The sequence below is a fragment of the Dioscorea cayenensis genome, chromosome 9 (genome assembly GCF_009730915.1).
Source record: "Dioscorea cayenensis subsp. rotundata cultivar TDr96_F1 chromosome 9, TDr96_F1_v2_PseudoChromosome.rev07_lg8_w22 25.fasta, whole genome shotgun sequence".
NCBI lineage: Eukaryota > Viridiplantae > Streptophyta > Magnoliopsida > Dioscoreales > Dioscoreaceae > Dioscorea > Dioscorea cayenensis.
Window position 1 is genome coordinate 29169280 of NC_052479.1, and position 25240 is coordinate 29194519.

Below are 25240 nucleotides of genomic sequence, written 5' to 3' on the forward strand. Positions count from 1 at the left end.
TCATCAAGAAAACCATTGATTTATTTTATTAGACATATATATAATTGTTCTTTAAAAAGTGACGAGCTTTAAATTAGTCCGGTCAAACAATTATTTGGTCTATTGACATCAATTCTTTAAGTAAGGTATTCATTTTTTTAAGCTAAGTATACAGATTCAAATTCTCCAAGCATGTGTCTGTCTCACTCTTGACACATAACTTGTTTATATTTATATAATAATAATAATAATAATAATAATAATAATAATAATAATAATAATAATAAGTCAAGCCAAAGGTGTGTATAAATGTAAAATTACTTCCTCGACAGCTCAACGTATTGTCAATAAACAAAGGGTAATTATTTATCATTTTTAACCCCCTGTTTGGTTCAGAGAGGGAGGGGGTGAGGAGGAGTGAGGGGGGAGGAGTATGGAGGGTTTGAAAAAATATTGTGTTTGGTTCATTGAGGGGTGTGGAGAAGTAGTTTTTTTTTTTTAGTTGAAAAGAGGAGTGGGGAGGAGAGAGAAAGAGTGTAATGTGTATTTGACTATTTTGCCCTTGTACAATAAAATAGGTAATAATATATATATATATATATATAATAATCAATTGTAGAATAATAATAATAACACAATATATAATATATGATAAACATTATAAAACACACACACAATAATTAGGATAAAATATTTATTTGAAAAAAAATTATGAGGAGTCATAACATCTTGATTATAATTGACAAATATTGGTTAAAATGTGAACACCCAATGATCAGGTTTTAATATTCTCATTTGTGAAATGATAATGATAGGGTTTTAATATATAGGATACAATAGGAATTCTACATATAGGTGAAGGGCATTAATGATATTTTGCATTATTTAAAAAAATAACAAAAAAAAATAAACATCCACTCCCCCAAAAGACCTCAATTTGGGGGAGTGGATTATGATGGGTGAGGGGTGCCTCACCCCTCTCACCCCCTCAAAACCCCCCTTCCCCAACCAAACAACACCCACATCCCCCAACACCCCCTCACCCCTCCTCCCTCCCCCAACCAAACAAAGCCAAGAGTTCTATCCACATTAATTATTATTTTTTGTTTTAATTTAACTTTTTTTTTCTACATCAGGTTATTATAATTTAAAAAAAAAATTTAAAAACTCTATTAATTATGGTCTTTGTCTTTTTTGAGGCCGGAATAGCCCGGCCTATAAATAGAAACACTGCGGAAATGAATCATTTTGCAGCCGTTGGATCAAACTAATTTAAAAAATCAACTCCCATCCATCCATCCATTACGAATCTTTTGCACGTGAGCAACACCACGTGTCATTAATGTGAGCACGTGCTCATCCTGCAACATTCGAATTACGATTCAAGATTCAAGAAACGAGCTCTTTTTTATAGTTTTGTGTTTCTTTTGATTCTCAAACCCTACTTTTTCTTTTCACCTTTCCATTGATTTTTCCTCGGTGAGCCCTTGTCCTTCTCCGCCGCCAACGATTTCCACTGGTTTGAGCGCCAAAGGTCGATCCATCATTTGCTTCTTCTTCTTCATCATTGTCTTGATTTTGAGCCATTGTTTGCATTTGAATTGAATTTATTGCTCTTGTTATGCATTGTCTAAGATTTCTACTTTTTTTTTTGTCTTTTGGCTTTGATTGATTGATTTATCTGTGAATCGCATGGCGATCTCTAACAATTTCTGTTAATTTCTGGTTAATGATTTTTGTGTATATATAATGTTAGGCCTTTTTTTTTTTTTTTGGTTAAAAAGTTTGATTTTTTTTCCTGTAATTTGTGGGTGATTACCCACCCTATGATAGTAGATTGGTGTTTGGTTCCCTTTCTTAGTGAAAAATAGAGGGTTTGCGACCATAGCTTGTCTACATTTATCAAAAAGAAAGAAATTGTGGGTGATTTGTCTGGTGAGAATGCTACTGAGTTTTAGTTGAAATAATGTAGTTAATAAGAAGGTAGTTTCTTGCAGAGAGGATGTGGAGGCTTAAGATTGCGGAAGGAGGCAACCCATGGCTTCGGACGACGAACAACCATGTGGGTAGGCAGGTCTGGGAGTTCGACCCTAATTATGGATCACCAGAGGAACTTGCAGAGGTGGAAAAGGCGCGTGAGGCATTTCGTCAGCACCGGTTTGAAAGGAAGCATAGCTCTGATCTCCTCATGCGTTTGCAGGTATATTTAACTGTAATTATTGGTTGATATTATCATATCTATTCCATAATAAATTAACAAGGTAAATTTTTTTCCTTGAGTGCAGTTTGCAAAGGAGAACCCGCTAGAGCTCACTCTTCCTCAAGTCAAGGTTGAGGACGATGAAGATGTGACGGAGGTGGCTGTTACCACTGCCTTAAGAAGGGCTATCAGCCGGCACTCCACACTCCAAGCACATGATGGGCACTGGCCTGGGGATTATGGTGGTCCAATGTTCCTTATGCCTGGCTTGGTAATTGCTTACTTCTATATCTTTTGCTTCTAAATTTTGATATGTGGGATGATAAAATATTGGTTTGTTTTGTTTTTCTTTGATGCGTCGTATAACAGGTTATAGCATTATATGTTACGGGAGCTCTGAATGCTGTCTTATCACCGCAACACCAACAGGAGATGTGCAGATATCTTTACAACCATCAGGCATGGTTACTTAATTTGGTTCTGTTTACAATATATTCTGCTTGCTATTGAACTTTAAGCTTTTCTCCTTTTATGTAAATCATTACTTAAGCATTAATACTAGATGGAGGAGATGAGATGCATTGAGATCATATTGTAACCTGTTCATATGTTGCAGAATAAAGATGGAGGTTGGGGTTTACACATCGAGGGTCACAGTACAATGTTTGGCTCAGTGCTAACATATATTACTCTAAGGTTGCTGGGTGAAGAAGCTGAAGGAGGAGATGGGACCATGCAAAGAGGAAGAAAATGGATTTTGGACCATGGTGGTGCAACTTTGATAACATCATGGGGGAAGTTTTGGCTTTCTGTAAGGAAACTCAACTTTTTTTCTTTCATATAGTAAGTGGCACATGCATGGCTTGTGCTTGGAACATACTCTTATTATTGCATGTTGGCACAATGTTAGGTACTTGGAGTATTTGATTGGTCTGGCAACAATCCGTTGCCCCCTGAGATATGGCTTCTCCCATACTTTCTCCCAATTCATCCAGGTTTTTTTGCTCTTCAATATATGTTATTTTATTTATTTATTTATTATTATTATTTGCCTTTTTTGTAATCCTAATTATATTAGCTCTTGGTAACCTTTTACCCTAATGCTCCTGTGCTTGTGTGAGTTAGATATGGGATATTACAAGCTAAATGAAGTACATATCTAATAAAAAGCTTGCAGTAGCTGTTTTATTATTATTATTATTATTTTATGCCTAAGCTTTTAGAGAAAATCATGAATTTATATTCATTTACATCTTTGTATCAGTCATGAATAACATCAGATGCTTCCCGTAGTACTCAATGAATGTGAATACCAGATACAAAAACAAATTCGAATTATTGTCCTCTAAATTAATGGTTTACTTATTGAGCTATAAATTTGATGGAGGCACATATCTACATTTTTGATGTCTTAGCAATCTAATTCAAGTTCATGATTGATTCAGCTTTGTGTTTGAGTGCCTATAATCTTTGTCTTCAATTTCATGCTTCTGCAGGACGCATGTGGTGCCACTGTCGGATGGTTTATTTGCCCATGTCATACATTTATGGAAAGAGATTTGTGGGGCCAATCACACCATTGGTTCTATCCCTAAGAAAAGAACTGTATAATCTTTCATATGATCGCATAGACTGGAACCTTGCTCGTAATCAATGTGCAAAGGTTGGATTATCATTCCATTCTAATATGTTTTCTACTTTTGTTAATAATTCAGTACAAAGAATTATACTTTACTTTTGTTACACTATATATTTGTTAAGAGGGCATATGTTTTATTTTTTTTTATTCCAATTAATATAAGAAAGAGAATTTTAGAAGGTCATAGTATGTTTAGAAAATGTCTATGCAATACAATTAGGTAAACTAATAGTAAATTAGTAAGTAAACTTAAATGAGCTTACTCAATATGCTTTTATGCAGACTTCATATTATTTGCTAATGAGTATTCAATTGCCATTGTGATGCAATTTAATTTAACTAAGGATGCTGTTTATGTTTGTTTTTTCTATAGTAGGAAGAAATGTAATTGCAACTCATGTTTAAGCATGTTGGCATGTGGTTATACAGAACTCATATTGGATATAGTTTAACTATCTAAATCTAAACATTTTGTGTGTCTCATGTAATCTCATCAGGCACCTTTGCAGCTACCATTTTCCCGTATTATTTATCCCTATCATTGCAGTGGTCTTAGCAGAATAGAAGAATGTAGACTACAAGCACATATTCCTCTTTACATTTTCTCGAAAATCTAATTTGTGGTCCAATGGCGAGCTTATAATGCTAATGTTCTGTAAATTTGGGATGAGTGCCTTATTTTCATAATTTTATTGGTTATGATATGCAATTTCTGGCTTTCAGCTCCTCCATACATTATTATGCATTATATGGACACTAGAGGACTTTGCCTCACTGAATTATCCAAGCTGAGAAGCGGCAAAATTTAATTTCCGAAGGTGTAAATATTTGAGTGATAAAGACATATGTTGCAATTATATTTGCACTGAAATTTTCTATGCTTTAGCTGGTTAGTAAAATCTCTCCAATATCATAAGCTGTTGGAGTTTTTTTGGGCTTGGTTGCTGCTTGTGAAATGTTTTTACTTCATTCTGTTCTTATTGCTTTATGTTGTCAGAGAAAGTGAATCTTACATTGTTTGTAACAATTTTTTTTTATAAAATTTATATGATTATTGAAGTTATTATATTTAGACTATTGAATGGCATGTATCCACTTCATGCCATTAGCATATGAATCTGGAAGAATATCAGCAACAGTTCTTTTGTAATCATGTCACTTTTTGAGTTCAATGTGGCTGCCTTGGCTCGCTTGCTGAGAGATTTCCCAGCATTTCTTGCTCCATACTCATGGACTGCTTGATCGCATGTTGCAGGAAGACCTATATTACCCCCACCCGCTGCTTCAAGATATTCTTTGGGCATCTCTTCATAAGTTCGCTGAACCAGTTCTGCTGCACTGGCCTGGTAGTAAATTAAGGGAAAAGGCTCTACGGACCACCATGCAACACATTCATTACGAAGATGAGAACACTAGATATATCTGTGTTGGTCCTGTAAACAAGGTAAGAACAAAGACTCTGGGTTATTCTCTTTCAAGTATATCAATGAATTTTGTTCTTTTAATTGACTGCTTGCTTAATATATAATGAAACTGTGTTATTTCTTCTTCTGCTTGTTTAATATATCTAATGAAACTGCGTTGTTTCTTTTTTAAACAGTTACATCTCATTCTGGTGAATTTTGTTCATGCAAGATCCTAATTTGTTTTGCGTGCAAGATCACTTTTGTTTCTACTTATGTTTTGATAGCATCATCTTAGCTCTGGTTGGCTGAAGTCTGCAATTGATAGGTACTAAATATGCTATGCTGTTGGGTGGAGGATCCAAATTCAGAGGCCTTTAAGTTGCATCTGCCAAGAGTCTATGACTATCTATGGGTAGCTGAAGATGGCATGAAAATGCAGGTTTGAGAAATCTAGCGTAAGGCATTTTTATTTTTTCACACTGCTGGTTTTCACATTCTTTATTAGTGGCCAAGAAGTTGCAAGACTAGCATTAGTTTCAGGAAAGGCAACTTTGAATTGTCATCATATTTTGGTGGTATTGAGATCAAGTTGATGATCTTCCGTCTGCTTGAAGTGGCTTCTGAATTTCACTTTCAATTGATAGACATTGAATGGATTGTATAGGGTTATAATGGCAGCCAACTTTGGGATACTGCTTTCACTGTTCAAGCAATTGTGGCGACTAACCTTTCTGAAGAATTTGCTCATCCTTTGAAAAAGGCACATGATTACATACGGAAAACACAGGTTAATTTCCTTATGCTATCATTGTCTCAGCTTCTCTTTGTTACTATTTGTAAAGTTTTTCTTTTGACATATTCAATTTTTCTTTAAGGTCCCTGATGATTGTCCTGGAGATCTTAGCTTCTGGTATCGCCACATTTCTAAAGGTGCATGGCCATTTTCTACGGCAGATCATGGCTGGCCTATATCTGATTGCACAGCAGAAGGATTAAAGGTTGCAAGGACAGGACACCGTTTATATTTTAATATATGATTCCTATTCATAATCTTATCCTTTCTTGTACAGGCCTCGCTTCTATTATCACGATTTTCACCAGAAATTGTTGGGGAACCTGTAGATGCAAAACGGCTTTATGATGCTGTCAATGTCATCCTTTCCCTCATGGTAAATTGTGTCAAAACACTAGTAATTTCAGTGGCAACTTGATTGCTCAGAAATTATTTTGTGCACTCCAATACCTAGCATATCTACTTATTTTTTTGCCATTATAATATTTTGTGCTATATTAGAATATATGGCTTCTACAGATGCATAACAAAGAGTGTTGAGCCTTTGTTGATGATTTTAATCAAGATAACTGTTGCTAGCTTTCATTGACTTGATAGGTTTGTCTTCTCTATTCTAATATCATATTAAAGAATTCAGCTTCGTATGTGTGCAGAACGAAGATGGTGGCCTTGCCACTTATGAACTGACACGCTCTTATGCCTGGATGGAGGTTATTTCTCTGAACACATTCTCTCATATTTTTGACCTTCAATGATTTGGCTTGTTTTTCCAGTTATTTAAATTGGTCCCTCTATGTGTTTGTACGCTAGTATTGACAGATGCCTATGCTTTCTCTTTCCAGATGATCAATCCTGCTGAGACCTTTGGGGATATCGTTATTGATTACCCGTAGGATATTTCTTTCCTTCCAAGTGAGTTTTTCTCCATGATATGATTGCCTTATGATTGGACAGCGAAATCCAATTTCAGATATGTGGAGTGCACTTCAGCATCAATCCAGGCGCTAACTGCATTTAAGAAATTATACCCGGGACATCGGCGAGAAGAGATAGAAGCATCCATTCAAAAAGGAGTCAACTTTATTGAAAAGACGCAGAAGCCTGATGGTTCATGGTTTGCACATGACAGTTTCTTAACCCCTATTGTTTTTGTGCTGTTTGAGTCTCAATTTCTTTATTGTTATTGTTTTACTTTTGTGTGAATGTGTGTTGGTAGGTGGAGGCCACAATATCAGTGACAGAAGTTCCACTTTATTTTGTGATATTGTTCAAATTAGAAGTATAAATTTTTCACCATTAGAAATGTTTATCAGGTATGGTTCTTGGGCTGTATGCTTTACGTATGGCATATGGTTTGGAACCTTGGGACTAATTGCTGGAGGAAGAACCTACAAGAATAGCTCCTGTGTCCGCAAAGCTTGTGACTTTCTGTTGTCAAAAGAGCTACCTTCAGGTGGCTGGGGAGAGAGTTACCTTTCTTGTCAGGACAAGGTAACATTTCAAAACACTATTCAACTTACATAAGAGCCTATTTCATTAGGTATAAGTTAACATATGCTGTCTTTTTAATTTATACTGAAAATTTTCTATTTGGCTTCACTTTTACCTAGACATGTGTATATTATATAAATTTAAGCATGACAAATGATGTCTCCCAGAGTGGATATAAATTTGGAGTTTTTTCTTTCTTAAATCTTCTCTGTTTTTGTGGTTGAGGAAAGGTTTAATATTTGCAAATGAGTTTCATTTTATCCGGAGCACTTTTATCTGTTTGATTTTATTTTATTTTATTTTATTTTATTTTTTCCTTTGGGTGAGGAAAAGGTTTTTATTTGTGAATCCATCCATTTTCTTAAACCTAAACAGGTATACACAAATCTAGAGGGTAACCAGCCACATGCAGTCAACACTGGATGGGCCATGTTAACTCTTATTGAAGCTGGACAGGTTTGTTTTATTGAACTTGGAATTCTTGAATTTAATTTAAGTTGAGCTGATGCTCATCACCCTTGTAATGCTTTTGTTGCGATCTTTGGAGCAGGCGGAAAGAGATCCGAAACCATTGCATCGTGCGGCAAAAGTGTTGATTAACATGCAATTGGAAAATGGAGAGTTTCCTCAACAAGTAAGTCAAATTGAATCTCACCATAGAGACAGTTTAGCCCTGCAGTTCTATAAAAATCGATGAAAACACAATTAGTGAAACAGGGGCTAAAACGCTTAATAATTTTTGCCAAAGTTTATTTTTCTTTTTTTTAACAGTTAATGAGGGGAAAAGTTGTTATCATCTGTCTTGGTTATAGTTAACTTTGTGTTGGAGTCAATTGACTGAGCTCATGAAGAAATCTAATTTTTCATTCTTGTTGAGGTCATTATTTGTTTACAAATAGGAATTGAGGGAATAAATTGATTAAAGCTTGCTCATCAATCATTTTAGTTTTGCCTTATATTTGTTTAACCAGTCAGACAATTTATATGTAAAGATCCATCCCACAACTACTATAGTAATGCTAATAATAGATTATCTGTCAACATTCTTGTGATGCACCAACATTTATTTATTTATTAATTTTTCGCTCATATGTTAATGACAGGAAATTATGGGAGTGTTCAACAGAAACTGCATGATCAGCTATTCCGCGTATCGGAACATATTTCCAATATGGGCACTTGGTGCATATCGTTGCCGAGTCCTGCCCTACTTAAATCATTAATTATTATGCATGTCTCGCCGGCATTCAGTGGCATGATCCAGTAGTAACTGATCTTTTCCTGGCATCATCAGCTGAAAAAAAAAAGTGCATTGTATTGTAACACTCTGAATAAAACATATGCAGTCACTTTCCTAGACATAGATTATCTTGGCAACTATTGGAACCTTAATGCAAACTTGTATTCATGTTGATTTTGCCAAATAGGTGACTCTCCAGCCAAATGGATGACAAAATGAGCTAAATTCCATAGAGACAAAAAAACAAAAATGAAGTAGTTGAAGAGCACGGCAGAGCAGCAACCACAAGTGTTACAGCAGGCATCATACAATACAAAACAGAGTAATGTCCAGACCCATATTAGACAGAGAGTTACTAGCTCTAATTCCTTAGAGCTCATCAGTATTGATTAAATCTACAGAACTCATCAAGGCTGCCGGTGAGATGCCTGAGGCCAGCTTGTTGTTGACTTATTAACTCGATGGTCGCCTCCGGGAATGTTGTCCAACTAGTTCACCACTCAGTATGGTATGCGTTCACTTAGCATTGTGTTCAGTTTTACTGGCCTTTTCATCTGTCTTGCTCCATGTTCTCTCTTCAGATCATGGACCGAAACAAATACGAAACATCCAAACAGGAAAACCCTGATGATACTCATATAACAGTATGAATGTTCTTCTATACCCATAACTGAACTAAAGAACACATTCTCACTAGTTCTCAAGAAATATGAATTTGTATTGAATTATAACTAGTAATGAATCCCAACATTAAGTAATGAAGAAATTCATATAAGCATAAAAAATTTCAGATATCTCTGGAAAAAATACATCCCCTCTAAATTATCCATGACTGATTTTATCTCATTAACATTCAAAAAAAAAAAAAATGCAGAGGAAAAAGGGAGGGAACAGCCACTGCTCCAAGATCACAACAAGAAACAAGGCAATGCAACAAGTGGAAATCTCAAAACTGTATTACCCCAGTGCCTGTTCAAAAAACAGTTATAACCAAGCAAAATCAGACGTACACAACAGGCCGAAGCAACCATCTTTTTAAACTCATACAAAGATTGCAATTTATGGCGCCGAGGCTTGCTTGTTTAAACTTTGAGAGACCTAACTGATCAAAGAATCGGCACAGATAACTCAACACCTTTATTCAGATAAGAGTAATTGCTCTACCAAAAAAACGTTATTCATACTCTGATGCTAATATTGATTAACTGTCCTGTGTGATCATCATTGCATTAAGCTTTAGAATCTTGAGTGATACTTCCACCTCACCCCGAGTTGTTAATCATAGGATGCTAAAATGAGAAATGAATCAAATTTGTCTCTCAAGAAAGCAAAATGGCATCTCTTCATATATGCATCCATCTGCAGTTTTACTTACCACAGCAACAGCGATCCAGAGGTCTTCTGAATCACGGGTAAATATTTTGATAGGGCATCAAACTATGGTCCTTTTTTATTTTATGATTCAAACTTCAATTTGAATCAAAATGGTTAGTCAACTTCAATTTTATTTCACAGAATGGTCACTTGAAATATTCCAACCTATTTTTAATAATGTGATGCTAGAAATTCTCAGTCAGCAGGTAAGATAGAATTGTCAGCTAAGCAGACAACGTGTCATATATATGATAATAGATAATTTCCGTCATATACATCATCAACAATAGGCTGGAAATCTCTCAAGTGACCACTCTATGAAACAAAATTGAAGCTGGATAACTATTTTGATTCAAATTGAAGTTTGAACCCTAAAGTGAAAAATGACCCTATTTTGGTAACCCTATTAAAAAAATTTACCCTCTGAATCACTCTTCCTTTAGCCTGTCTGATCCACATTGATAACCGCATCCATGGAATAAAAAACTTGATGGTCAAAGAAAGGTGGAAGGCCAGAACCTTTTCTCCACTGACAATCCATAAACAGATATGAACTCCCATTTCCTAATTTTCCAGTAATTAGCCAGTAGCAGTAACTCCCATCTACGCTTACATTGGTTTGAAGACCTAATGACATCTGAAGCTGCGCAATTGTCTGATAGGATCTTCCATTTCTGACACGAGGATAGAGATCTAAGCCCATCCTCATCCAATGCTGCACAGTCATGGAAAATAAAATCGACTTTCATTTTCAAATTGTAAAAGGGAACCAATGTAGACATTTCACAGTAATATAGATGTCATTCATAACAATATCTGTGCACAATAAGACAAGTCTTTGGAAATGAATACCATTTGAAGGGATGAAAACCAGAAAGGAGCTCAGTTGAATCTCAAAAGTTATCAGGATGCAAATTCCCCGGTATGGAATTGCTCATTAGAGCTTGTTTGAGATGCACTGTCCATGCATAATTATTAACCTGAAAATAGACAAAATTGGGTCTGACATCAGTTAAGACAAAATTTTATAAAAACAGTACAATCATGAGACCAAAAAAACTTCATACCTCAAGTATTCTCAGTTGCTCCTGATACTGTGATACCAGCTGTTTTAGATGCTGCACTTCTTGGTTTCCCCGTGATACTCTTTCTGGTGTTCATGTTGTATTGCTATTGCTCGATTCAGAACATTATTTTCTCGACACAAAGCTTCTACTTGCTCCTTAAACAATATGTTTTCCTGTTTTACATTCAAAAGGACTTTAGAAGAACAACAACACTGCCTAGGACATTGTTGGTTTCCATATGCATGAGCTTATTCAGAAATAGTTCATTTTACTTACAAAAAATATGATGTTAAAATACCTTCTGGAAGTTCTGCATAGCTTCAGAGTCAACACGGGACATGATGGACTTCTCCAACACTTCAAGCGCCCTAGAAGCACGAGCCCTTACATCATCCACATTCGAGGCATACATCATCTCCAAAATGAAAAAATCCACCCATTTAGAACCATCTCTTGGAAGCGTTACTGCAGGAGATGGATGCACAGGACCTTCATCTCTGCTATTTTTGTCTGAAATACCTGTCAAATTCACAGCAGAACTATAATCAAATCTTGCATCTTCCTCTGTGAATGATCATTCAGCTTTATCCATTAAATTGAGGAAAGAAGATGGGATGCCAATTGGTTAAATAAGGAACCAAAAAAAAATAAAACAAGTTTCTCCACATTCATAAAACTGGCAAAAATAACTTCACTGGGCATCGAAACAAAGAACTCAGATAGTTAACTTACTGCCATGCTTAAAAATATAAAGGTGCACCTTCACCTCAGTAACTACTAGTTGAATAACCTAAAACTTCTGATTACCATCAGAAATTCAGCATACAGTAACCAATCATGCAACAAAATTGTTGGGCATGGCACTAATTCATGGTAATCTTACTAGCTTTTGCTGTTATGTTCTTTAGAATTCATCAGTTTAAGATATGAAAATGTATCAACAGACTATTACTCAAGGAGTTGACTTATAGCAAATACAACTAGTTAATAAATGAACCTGATTTTGACATTAGGTTATAATTCCCTTCATAACTTGAATAATAAAGTACACATAGCTGCAACTACACCAAAATGGACATATTTAAGATATTCTACAAGTAAACAGAAGATGGGTTTTCGACTTTCAAGGGTTCAGAAAGACACAAAGTGAATTGCACCAAACAGAATGTTAGCATAGCAGTCATGCCACACAACATATCTTATTTAACCTTTTTAAAATTTGCATATGGGAAGTTACTTGAAAAATTGTAACACATTTACTAGGCGAATAATTATAAAGGAAAATTTGCGGTGAGAATTAGGTAAAGACTGGAACAAGAACTAAGCATAACACAATACTGGTAGAAAGGAGCATGTGAATTTGAAAGAGAGTCAAGAAACAAATAAAGTTTGCGTATTAATCATTAAAGCAAGGAAAAGTATGAGAAAAATAATCTGAAACACTGAAATAATGTTGGGGATTTGATGGAACATTTGAGGAAGCTTTCTCAATAGCTGATTATTATGCCAACCTTTTTATAACTTACCAAAGAAAAAGTGTAAGAACTCTGCTCATGGCTAGATGGCATGAAAAAATATATAAAAACTCATAGAAACCTTGAACCTTAAACACTAATATATAAAAATATATATATATAAAAAAGCAGAGGATCACGTATAACATTTTTTAATTATGCATGTTTAGGCCATCCTACCTGCACCAGATGATTGAACATTTAATGCATTTTCATTGACTGATTTGCCCATAGCAGATCAAGTTCATCTCCGCTGATTCTAAATAGAGATCATTTAAACTCATTATGGCAAAATCCAAGTCATCACCATATGCCTCCAATGCCCTCTCAAGAAACTGAAAAATCATTCAACAATTTATTAGCAAGGCAGAAATGGTCATGTGGTATTCTCTTGATTAATTTGAATGAAAACAAAAAACAAAAAATAAATACCGGCTTTAGTTTGGACAACAAAAAAAAATCTAAGGAGCACTCTCTACAATCAAATTGCTTGCATCATATGGTCCGATAGACAAAAACCAAAAATTGTAAAAGAGCCCTGCTTAGTCAAAATAAATTTCTAGACTAACAAAATACCAAGTCGCTATAAGATAATTTACAACAAAAGATACATCATTAATTAGTGGAGTTCCATTTTATTCCACATATACATTTCAGAATGTAAACTGAAGGTAGCGAAGCACCGTATTTAGAATAGTCAAAGTCGGCTCATTATTAACTTGAATGATGCAAAATCATTTGTAGATGAAAAGGTATGTTGGTTTCAATAGCTGATCCATAGTATGAGGACCTTGTGGACCACACATTGAGATGTCTTAGATTCTCGATGAATGTTAATATGTATATTAACCTTTCAATATATGAAGCAGAAGAATAACCAATGCTCCCACATCATTTAAATAGGTAAATATGGATTTGAACATATATGCCTAGGTATTTTATACAAGTAAATGGCAATATGAGTGAAATAGATGGGTAGGATGTTTCAAATTCAAAAAATAATCGGCCCAGTCAATTTGCCAAATAATTGTAGACCATAACATCTGGGAGAAATAACACACAACACCCGAGCTCCATAATATTAACAACATTTTCATTATTTCAAATGGTATACCCATTTTTCTAATATATAAATTGATTAGTCACTTCCCATACAAGTATTAATAAGCATGAGTGAAACACATGGGCAGAATGGTACAAATTCCAAAATTAATCAAAGAGAGGCCAATCATTTTGCAAAATAATATCTCTGACTGGGCTACCTAGATGAAATCGACATGATGTACGTGCTCTGTAATAGTCGCTATGTTTTCTCCACTTCACCAGATATATCCCCATTTTTACTTGAAGGTGAATTGATTATTCACTTCAGATACAAGTGCCAAGAGTGACTCAAGATAAGTAGAATACTACACCTTCCAACACTAATTAAAGCAAGTGGTGAAAATAACCTAGCATTACAACAAAGTATAACAAATTGCAGATGAATTTGAGAATAAAAGGCTGCATTTATAGACCTTGAAAACAAATCCATAACTCATAGCTTTAATGAGAAACATCAAATACTGGATTGGATCAATAGAAAACCAATTGAACGGTGAAAAAAAAGGGCAAATGCATCACCTTCTGACTCATATCCGGGAACAAGGACCTCAAATGATCGATATGCGCCGAAGTATCAAACCTCGCAGAGATTGAGATGAGGGTCTGGGAGGCGAGAAGCGGAAATGAGTAGGGGACGAGGAGGAGCAGCGGATGCGCTTGGACACGGAGGTGTCGAAAGGGGATTGGGACGGTGAGTGGTGGTGAAGCTCTTCAAAGATGGAGTTAGATCTCTTGCCGAGCACGATGACAGACATGATGGTGGTGACGATCCCCGCTTCTACTCCACCTCCGGCTCGAAACTCCCCGCCACCCGCCGCCGGCGAACTCCCAAGGCCTTCGTACCCATAGATCAGCCGCTATCTCTGGAGGATCGGAGCTAGGGTTTCGTGCCAAGCGAGAGAGAGAGAGAGAGACGAAGAAAGAAGGAGGGCTTTGGTTTGCGTGAAGACAAAAAGGAGAGAAACACAGAAAGACAAGAAAAGGATGTTTTCGTAAAAAGATTTATTATAAAATCGAGGGTTCTTTTTGCATATATTTATAAATATATCCAAAAAAATGAAAACTACATAAATACCCCTTCATAATGTGGATTGAATAATAAACTTTGGTGGATGATTAGTTGTTTTGTTATTTCACCTGAGATGAGCGGCTAAAAAAAGTAAAGGCATCTACAAAGCTCTGACGGAGTAAGTGAGGGCAGAGTCTGCACATACCTGAGTGTTAAAATTATCCGCACATAAACCACTATTCACACACACACAGTGTAAATGATAAATTACTACTCTCAAACTACTAGAGTTTAATTCAGGGAAAGCTCGAACTCGACTCGTTTATAGTCGAGTCGAGCTCGAGTAGTCAAGCAAGCTGAGCATTTTAATACTTGACTCGAGTGCTCACGAACTTAATCGAGTAGTTGTATTTGTGTGTATATATTATATATTAGTTATATATATAATTGAGTTCAAGCTCAAGCTCGAGTTCCGGTATAAAAATATATCTAATTAAACCAAGTTTATTATTAGCTTTTATCGAGTTTAATCGAGCGAGTTTGAGTAGCTCAATTTATATATCGAGTTGAGCTTAAGTTTCAAAAACCAAACTCGTTTGAGTTTAAGCTGAGTATTGAGAAAGCGTATTTTCAATCGAGCTCGAGCTCAAGTAGCTTGATATTTGGCTTTAACTTGATCGATTATACCCCTACTCACACTCTTATAAATGTGCATTCATGTGTGATTAAAACTTTCACCACTTAATAATTCATTCATTGTTAATAAACTATTAGGGGTAACCTGTAAATATTAATGTCCAAAATATTAATAGCCTAGTCATTAGCTCCACTATAAAAAGCATTGGTGCAGGAATTTAAGAGCCTTAAATTCAAGTATTTGTGTAGAAATTTAAAAGCTTCAAATTCAAGTCCCACTCAACATAATGATGATGGGGATCTCCTGTGTTACTTGGTGAAAGTATAATGGTTGGGCACTCAAATTCACCATGCTTACTGTCTTTTGTAAAAATAATTAAAAGAATAGTAATATAATATAGTTATGTAACAGTAATATTAATTATATATATATATATATTTATTTAAATTAAATCTTATGAAAAAAATGCTACAATGTGTGATTAAAAAAACACTTGGTTTTTTTTAATGAGGCTTGAATTTTGCACGTGGATAAGCGTATGTTTGGTGCATGGATCAAACTCGGAGAAAGAGAAAATTTATTTATGGGTAAATTATCTTTTTAAAACATGAACAACAATAAATAAAAATTATAGAAATTTGAAATAATTTTAAATTAATATTTTGTTTATATACCTTTTTAAGAATTTGTATGCAAAAACCAATAGATATGTATAGTACAAGTTTTATGTAAAAAATGTTGAACAAAAGAATTGCTTTTTGAGTGTTTATTTTCAATTGAAGTTAACACAATAATTAATTTTGCCATACCCATTAGACTAAATCATACCCATTTTTTTAAATGTGAAGACCAATACAATGAAACAAATGGGTAAAAATCGAGAGGTAATCAAACTATACATATATTTCACTTTACACACTAAACTTCAATTTGTATTTTTTTTTCACTTTACTTTGATTTTGGTTTAACTAAATGATACTTAATAGATTCCAGTGAGAAATGTTAGGCGTGAACATCGGATAAGTCACGTGGATAGCATTTGGCAGGTCATATACTGATGTAGACAAGCCTTGTCACCCTTAAGGGCTATATCATCCATCCAAGTGTCATTAAATTTTATATTGACATTATTTTTAGAGTGACGTGGCTAGTCCACATCAATATATGGCATGTTCAAATGTCTCCATGTGGCTTATCCGGTGTCCATCTCAGATATTTCTCACCAAAATCCATCAGTACCATTCAGTTGGAATTAAATTAAAGTATGATGATCAAAAAAATACAAATTGGAGTTTGATATCCAAATTAAAAATATGAGTATAGTTTAGTTATCTCTTAACATGATTTTTACCTGAAACAAACACTAAAACACAGACAAAACATAATAAAAAAAGTAAATATTGGGCCACTCAAGGAAGGAAGGAAGAGCACCCGCATATTATTTTCAAAACATAATAATATATATCTATTATATATGTGTCACGCCCCGAACCCAGCTCTATGGACCTGGGACGCTGACAAACGGTCGTACACCTACAAACCTTAAGATTAAAATCAACGTAGCTTTGCAAATTCTAACACAAATCAAAAATTTCAAACTTATGAGAAAACTAGGCATCTTCATCTAAAACATATCCAAACCTCACAATGATTTGAGACCTACAGAATATAAGCCACCAGTATTAAAAATCATACTTATGTAAACCAACAGTTTCAGACATGCCTATTCCAATAAAAAATATCTCAAAACATATAACTTCAAAAGTAATACAATCTTACTGACAATAAGATAACTCAGAAATGAACAACTTTCATATTTTTTTTACCTTATCCAGTTCAATCTTCATGATCATCAAAAATGGCCATAATTCTTCAGGCTATGCACAAAAATATCATCCGAGACACTTATACCAATAGGGCTATATCTCATAAACTACAGATGCATAAAACCTGAAATTTTGCAGGTATTTAGGTAACATCAAACTATATAACTTTGTTATATTACTCTTCTCCAAATTCCATATACAAGACCATCAAATTGTCTAAGCAATCGTTATATTCTCTGCAGAAATAATATTGAGCACACCTATAGAAATCTGATCATATCTCACAATTTACATGGCTAAAAATTCTGAAATTTTGCAGAGTCAAATATAACATCGTCCTATATAACTTTCTTATATAAATATAAATCTAAAACAGGTTTTATCTTTTGGATGTGTTGTAGCCTTTGACTTAGCAATTTTTTTTTTAATACAAATATGAATAAGGCACATGTCAGAGATGATGCACACGATGATCTCTACAATACCTTTGTCCTACACTTGTATGAGTTGGGATTTAACCCAGGTCCTCAGCAAAACAAACACATATACAAAGAATCCGATGGCAATACATTAAATGATTGATGATTTAATAAAATTTTGTATCCCTCACATGATAAAAAAATAAAAAATAAAAAATAAAATAAATTATGTTACACATATTACCTTCTTATATTTTACTCTTTATTTTATTTACAAAGTAAACTATTGCAGCCTAAAATTGTATAATTGGATATCTTTGTAACAAAATATGCTAAGCAAAAATATTATTCATATTGATGTTTACATATATAACCCTATAGTAATATGCATATACCAATCTCATTTTTCCAAGTGCAAAAACAGTTACAAAATATAAATTTATACTTTTCCCCCTTTTTTTCTCAATTAATTTTTAAATATTCGCTAATATTATTATTTTAACAAAAATTATCCAAGTTTTAAGACAAACATTTAATAAATTTTTTTTCACAAATGCATTGAAGGATGATTTAATCATTTAATATAATGAATTGTAAAATCTAATTTTCACAAGGGTATAATAGTACTTACATATACAATACACCAAATTAAATACTTTTATTACAATAATTTTGACATTTTATAGGGTTTTATATGCAAAAACAAAAAAATCTTTTTTTATTAATGTCTTTTTCCTATCTATCTTTCTCATCCATCGTCTTTTGTTTATCACAACCAAAGCTCTTATCTCCTCCGAAAAGCCCCAAATCCAAAACCCTAGCCCATTTCCAAAACCCTAGAATGGAGGAGATCGGGATCCATTCCACTCCCCTTTAGGCCCTCGATTACTAGGGTTAACGATCGGTATCGTTGGATCTAGGAATGGACGCGCGCGACTCTTCGCCCAGTGGTGATTCCCCCGTGGAGGACGATCAGGCGCTCTCGGTCACGGCGGCGCTCGCCAAGGAGGCGGCGGGGTTGTTCCAGAGCCGGCGGTACTCGGAGTGTGTGGATTTGTTGAAACAGCTGTCTCGGTTGAAAGAGGACGATCCCAAGGTTGAACCTTTTTTTTTTTCTCTTTCTCTCTCTTGCTTTTTTTTAAAATTTTTTTTAATTTGTTGAAAAGGTTGAGATTTTTGGTTCTGAATCCATGAGGGAGTTCGGATGATGTTATTTTTGTTGTATTTATAGTACTGTTCTGTGAATTATTGGTTGATGGTTACTGTGCTACGGATTTAGGATTTGGTTTCTACTGTGAATCATTTTCTTTGATAGCGTTAACTGATGCTTTGATGCCTAAGGACGGCCCCTTACTCATAGCACATGTTGGTAGTTTGCTGAATTTTTATAGGTGCATTTGTTAGCGATTGTCTGGTTGCTAGGTTTTGGCATGTTCGAAAAGCAAGTAGTTTGCTGTGTCGCTAGTTCTAGCTGTTCGAATTCATCTATCCAGTGGACAGTCAACTTGTCCTTACTGGCCCGTGGCGTCTCTTGCCTCAGTTTTTCGACAGCAGACTCCCTAATCTGTGCTACTTTTTTGCTGTTCCTTGTTTAGCTTTATCCTTTATTGTCGTGCTAAAATTAAGTTCTAACCGAGTTATATACCTCAATTTCTCCACTAAGAAAATAGCTTTAAAATAATGATCATGATGCTTTGTTTATGCATGATAAAAGTGCATGTGTACTTTTAAACTGTTAGTTTTTACCTAGTCTTACTTCTGAGGTTAATCTCATGTAGTGACATCTAATGCAGTAGCTCAATCTTTATTTTTCGTTGATACTTACATACATTGTAATGCAAACTTTCTCCTTTGGTGATGGTGGCCAATATCTCACCACAATCGAGTATGCTACTGGCTTCATTACATTGTGCTCTTTGATATTCCTTTCTTTTTAATGTATATTGTCATTTATACTTCTGTAAAAGTTGTCTATAATGTTGACTATGCAGTTACCTTGTTGGTACGATGTTGCAGGTTGCACATAACATTGTTGTTGCAGAGTATTACCGTGATGGTTGCTTTGATCCCCGGAAACTGCTTGATGTCCTCACCAAGGTTAAGCTGACATGAATAGATTTTCTGCATTATATATATATATATATATATATATATATCTGTTGCTTGTCTATTGGTTGAAAAGATTATTTTGTAGTTGTTACCGATTCAAGCTTTTCGTATCTGTTTATTTGGTTAGTCATGTACAGCAACTAATTGATTCCCTGAGTACTAAGATGCTTCTTCTCATTAGGACTGTGTTTTTTTATTTTATGACATTTTTGAAATATACTTGATTTGGAGGCTGCTCATCTGTTATGTGGTTTTGACAAGATAGTATTTATTATGATATATTTCAGGAGTACTTGAGAAAGGATGGTATATCTCTAAAAGGTGACTAAGTTTAGTTGATTCGGAGTCCACTGCTCTTTTATGTGTTTTTGACAACATAGCTCTTATTGCCATCTGCTTTGGAAGCATTTGATTATACATGGGATAGGTCTAAAATGTGTGTGATGCTTGATGTTTATAGTTCAGAGATAATTTTTGGTGTTGTTTACTTTTTGTCTGTGATGTTACTCTTGGGCTGATTTTTAGTATTGTTGTAGAAGCGAAGCAAGGATGTTCTGTGTGCATCTGGAGAAGAGATGGAATCTGCTAACAACCTCAGAGGCAATGCTGTCTCAGGATCTAGTGATGGAACTACTGCACTATACCAGTTTTCTGCTGCAAAATCCGGCTGTTTTAACTATTCGGATGATTCTGACGTTTCCATTGTAACTTTCAACATTGTATGTCTTTTTCTTTCTTTTAATGTTCTGTTGGTCTGTTTCAGCTTGTGTTTGAAGAGAAGTCATTGATCCCTTTATTCGGGTTTATTTTGCAGGCAGTCATTCTCTACCACCTGCATGAATTTAACCGTGCATTGCCAATGCTTGAGTCCTTGTTTCAACATATAGAAGCTTTAGATGAGGTATTATAGATGTAGACGCATAATAAAAACAAAATAGGATTTTAAGCATTTGCCAATTACTAAATTTATAAATGCACACTAATTTATAATGCAGGTGATCGCTCTTCGTATATGTCTTCTCTTGCTGGATACCGCGTTTGCTTTAAAAGATGCGGCACGAGCTTCAGTATGTGAACTATTATTTCGTCATTGCTTTACATGTGATTGTTATTTCATCTTGTGCATATGAAAATTTTGTCTGGTTGGCATATACCTTAAGCTTAGTCAATTATTCTGTATCATTTCTGAGTTTATTCTTCCATTTTACAAATTTAGTGCACTATTGTCACCGTGGTAAGGCTTCCTTTGTTGGGCTTCTTCAATGTCCTATATGTTGATTATGAATTTAATACTATATAACTAGTCTTGGTATTTGATAGCCATCTAAACACAGACTTTGTACCTTCAGCTTGACCCTTACATGCTCTCTTCTTATATGGAAGAGTACGATTTTCTGCTTCACCCTTTTTTTATCCTATAATTATCTTGAAGAGAATCTGGTGTGTGTGTGTGTTATGGTTGATGCATATTATCATGTTATCACTGAAGTTTCTTTCCCAGAAGTGATGTTATCATCAGCATCTGATTCAACCTAAAGTGTCAACATTCATACGAACCTCTCCTTTCTAAGCTAGCAAATGATATGTTCTGTAGCAATTGATTAGGGCTTCCTAAAATTTGTTTTGGTTCAGCATGAACTCCTTGTCATTGTGAGATTTCAATTTTATTTGATAGGATAAACATACCCCTTGTCTTCTTACTTCTATATAATTATGGTGATAGATGAAAGAGTTATTTTCACTTTTATTTAAACTTTTACCTACCAGTGAGAGTCGTAGCTTTTATTAACGAATGCATGATCTTGCTGTTTCTATGATTGAAGGTGTTCTTAATCTGTCATTCTGCATTTTGAACTTGCACAAGATGGAATGTTGGTTTACAAAAAATATCCCAACTCTGTTTGGTTGTCCTAGGAGAAACATAATCTACTCTTCTTTAACTCTTTTGAGTTTTGATTTTTTTCATGGTTCTACTTTCTCTGCTTCCGTTTCATATGTTATTCCTTTTCATTGACATCTTATCATAGCAGCATCTCATGTTTGCTTTCCAGGATGTGATCCAGTATTTGGAAAAGTTTCTTGGTGTTAGCTACAAAATGAACCAAGTTGATAATGGAACTATTGCTCAGAATCCATCTTCAATTCAAGCAGCTTCTGTAAATATTAACGTGGCTGTTCAAGATCCTATTTCTGATTTAAGTATAAGTGCAAATATGCCAGATGACCCTTTATCAAGAACTTTATCAGACGAGTATGAAACCTTGATTTCAACCATGGATAGTGGTGCTCTTAAATTTGGTAGGTCTACCTTGAATCACGTCTCAAAACCACCAGTTGGTCGGGCTGCTCCTTGTGTCGATCTAAAGTTAAATATGCAACTGTACAAGGTTCGATTTCTGTTGCTCACAAGGAATTTAAAGGTGGCAAAACGTGAAGTCAAACTTGCTATGAACATTGTGCGTGATAGAGATTCATCTAGTGCACTCATGTTGAAGTCCCAATTAGAATATGCTCGAGGAAACCATCGCAAGGCTATAAAACTCTTGATGACATCCATTAACCGGGCAGATCCAGTAATGTTAAGTATGTTCAATAGCAACCTGGGATGCATATACCACCAACTGGGGGAACATCACTTGTCAATCATGTACCTTTCCAAGGCATTAAAAAGCTGCTCAACAATTCTAAAAGAGAAACCTCTGAAGCTTTCAACATTTTCACATGATAAATCCCTCCTCATATTTTATAACTATGGGCTGCAATATTTGGCTTGTGGAAAGCCTTTGACTGCAGCTCGCTGTTTGTATAGAACCATTCCAATTTTTCACAATCGGCCGCTTTTATGGCTCCGCCTTGCTGAATGCTGCTTATTGGCACAAGAAAAGGGGCTTCTGAGGCAAGCTATTACTTCCAGCAGTGAAGAAATAAAACTTTCAGTAGTTGGTTCTGGTAAATGGCGGCATGTGGTTGTTGTGGATATGAACTCAAGAAACAGGCATTTGGATATCAGAGGAGAGGATGGTAGATTTGGTCCTGATGATCAATGTAGGCTTTCTCTTCCGTTTGCTCGCCAGTGTCTGCTCAACGCCCTGCATTTGTTGGACAAATTGGAAGAGCGGACATCAAGACCTGCCACAACATTCTCCGTTAATGAAGTTGACAAACCAAACCAGGGAGCTTCTGGCAGCATTTCAAATTCAAGCCACAAGAACTGGTCAGATGGAGATTCAAAATCATTTTCTGTGACTTCAGCCTCTTTACCAACTGGTACCAATAACGAATTCAAAGAAACTAAGGGAAGTATGAACTCTAATAATATCTTTCAGGGTTCTGTTTCTTCTTTTGAGGACATGTGTAGAAAAGAGAACCATATGATGAAGCAGGCTGTTCTAGGAGATCTTGCATATGTGGAGCTTTGTTTGGAAAATCCTTTGAAAGCACTTTCTCATGCCCAAACTCTTCAGGAGATGCCAGACTGTTCAAAGATGTATTCTTATCTTGCCTGTGTATATGCTGCTGAGGCTCTCTGTCTCCTGAACCGACCTAAAGAAGCTGCAGAACAATTATCAGTATACCTATTGGATGGGACTAGTGTCGTTTTTGCCTTACAGTGATGAGGACAGAGAGAGATGGACAGTCGAAGTAGGCGGGGATAGTGACGAACTGAATAATACAGTAAATGCCAAAAGAACTGCAGGAGTTTTCCTAAAGCCTGAAGACGCCCGCGGGTCACTCTATTTGAACCTGGCTGCCATCTGTGCCATAGAGGGAAATCTTGAGCAAGCCGACCGATTTGTGGCACAAGCCCAATGTAGCATGCCAAATAATCCGAAAGCCGTTCTTGCTGCAGTTTATTTGGATCTTTTACGCAATAGGACACAAGATGCCCTCTCTAAGTTGAAAAAGAGCAGCCGAGTTAGATTCCAGTCTAGTGCTTGAACATTGAACTCCTCATGATGCGGTTTCCAGTCCCAGATTGATTTGTGGACTCTGGACCAGCCTGATACCAGAAACTTACTATAAGGAGAATTTTACAGTTATCTGTACCATAGAGAAGATTGTCGGTAGAATAAGTAACTTCTTATCAATAGTGCTCGGTGGTATGGCAGATTCTTTAGATCTGTTGGTGCCAACCTTTTTGAGCTTACAATCTAGGGCAGCTTCAAGATAGAGAGGGGAGCGTTTTTGATGTTTGGACAATTCATTCATTTAGTAAAGTTAATGAAAAGCTCTTTTTTATTCGCGCTAACTCGGTTTCTAATCTTTTGCAAGCTTGGTACCTGAATTGCATGAACGGTGAAGAGATTGCAATTTAACCAAATGATGAACTAATTTACCCTGTATTTTTCGATCATGTTCCTTTGCTTTCTCTTCAAAGGCTGCAAACTGAGCATGTTGAAAGGGCTGAAGAAGTGAACTGGATTGGCTAATGGAGGTAAGATTCCTCCAATCTTCTCTATTTTGTCTGGAAACTTTAGGTTTCAGTTAGCTTAAGGACATTTCTGAAAGCTCTTCTTTGATCCACTAGGACTTTTTTTCATTTCTATAGTTGAAATTGCCAAATATTTAAACTTCTTTTTAGCTTTTAGTTGAACCAATTCTGAGAGCATTTTCTTTTAAGAGATTTGAACAAGTGCTAATTAAGACTACAACATGCATAATTCCTAGTTGTCAATAGGGTTTAATAAGTACTTGAATTTTTAATCCTTATCATATTGTCACAGGACTTCACAGTGATTGCTACTTTACTGTAAATTAGGCTCTTGTTGATTGCAACTAGTGATGAGATGTTCTTGTAGATGATGTGTTTTGTTTTTGCAGTTAAATGTTTACTTGCTGCATTGTCAAACATCATCTATTGTTCAATTGTGTTTTTGCATTGTTATTGTTTTCATTTGAGGCCTGGTGAATTTATTTAGGTTGGTTGTTGGGGAATGTACCCTTGCAAAAGTTATAATTGCACTTAGAGCTCTCTCACATGGAGAATTTTGTTTGCTTAATTATATTATGTAGGCTCCTTGGAAATAATTTGTTTTATATGGAAATTTTTTTTGTTTAAAAAAATGGATCAAATTTTGATTTAAATTAGTACTAGTTAAAAAACGTGTTAGTCTAACAGTAATTACCCGTGTCTGTGATTGAGAAGTATCGAGCTCAAGTCTTTTAGAGTATAATTCATTTTTTTTATCCCCTGTAAGAGAGTTGCGTGAGGAATTCCTCTCGTTCTTTCCTTCCGGGTTGTATGACGGAGTTATCTTAAGAAGGTCAGTTAAGTCACTGTAATTTATGTATTTTTGTACCTGTATGTAGTTGATAATATATATTTAATATTATATGCAGAAGTATGGAAATAAATCATGTGAAGATGTTGGCATTATTAGCTCATCAAAGTAAGGAAACAAAATTTATGGTGGGTGGGGATCTATTTTTCTT

The 25240-nt window shown here is 35.2% G+C and overlaps 2 protein-coding genes and 1 pseudogene across 2 annotated transcripts; 2 read left to right on the forward strand and 1 right to left on the reverse strand.

The window, feature by feature from the left end:
* Positions 1-1364: 1364 nt before the first annotated feature.
* LOC120269338 (cycloartenol synthase) lies at positions 1365-8932 on the forward strand. The gene is made up of 19 exons (XM_039276673.1): positions 1365-1513; positions 1977-2179; positions 2265-2450; positions 2549-2638; positions 2796-2990; positions 3090-3174; positions 3676-3842; positions 5074-5262; positions 5550-5663; positions 5889-6011; positions 6100-6222; positions 6295-6393; positions 6671-6727; positions 6860-6906; positions 6988-7131; positions 7331-7508; positions 7884-7964; positions 8059-8142; positions 8612-8932. Exons 2-19 carry the CDS (start codon positions 1982-1984, stop codon positions 8729-8731), a joined length of 2280 nt encoding a protein of 759 aa, XP_039132607.1. The 5' UTR covers positions 1365-1513; positions 1977-1981; the 3' UTR covers positions 8732-8932.
* A 754-nt stretch (positions 8933-9686) lies between these two features.
* Positions 9687-14524, reverse strand: LOC120269340 (annotated as a pseudogene).
* Positions 14525-18438: 3914 nt separating this feature from the next.
* On the forward strand, positions 18439-24056 carry LOC120268912 (CCR4-NOT transcription complex subunit 10-like). The gene is given in 7 exon segments (XM_039276172.1): positions 18439-18794; positions 19715-19795; positions 20344-20526; positions 20622-20708; positions 20803-20874; positions 21859-23406; positions 23408-24056. Coding segments are annotated over 7 exon segments (2484 nt in total). The 5' UTR covers positions 18439-18620; the 3' UTR covers positions 23747-24056.
* Positions 24057-25240: the final 1184 nt, after the last annotated feature.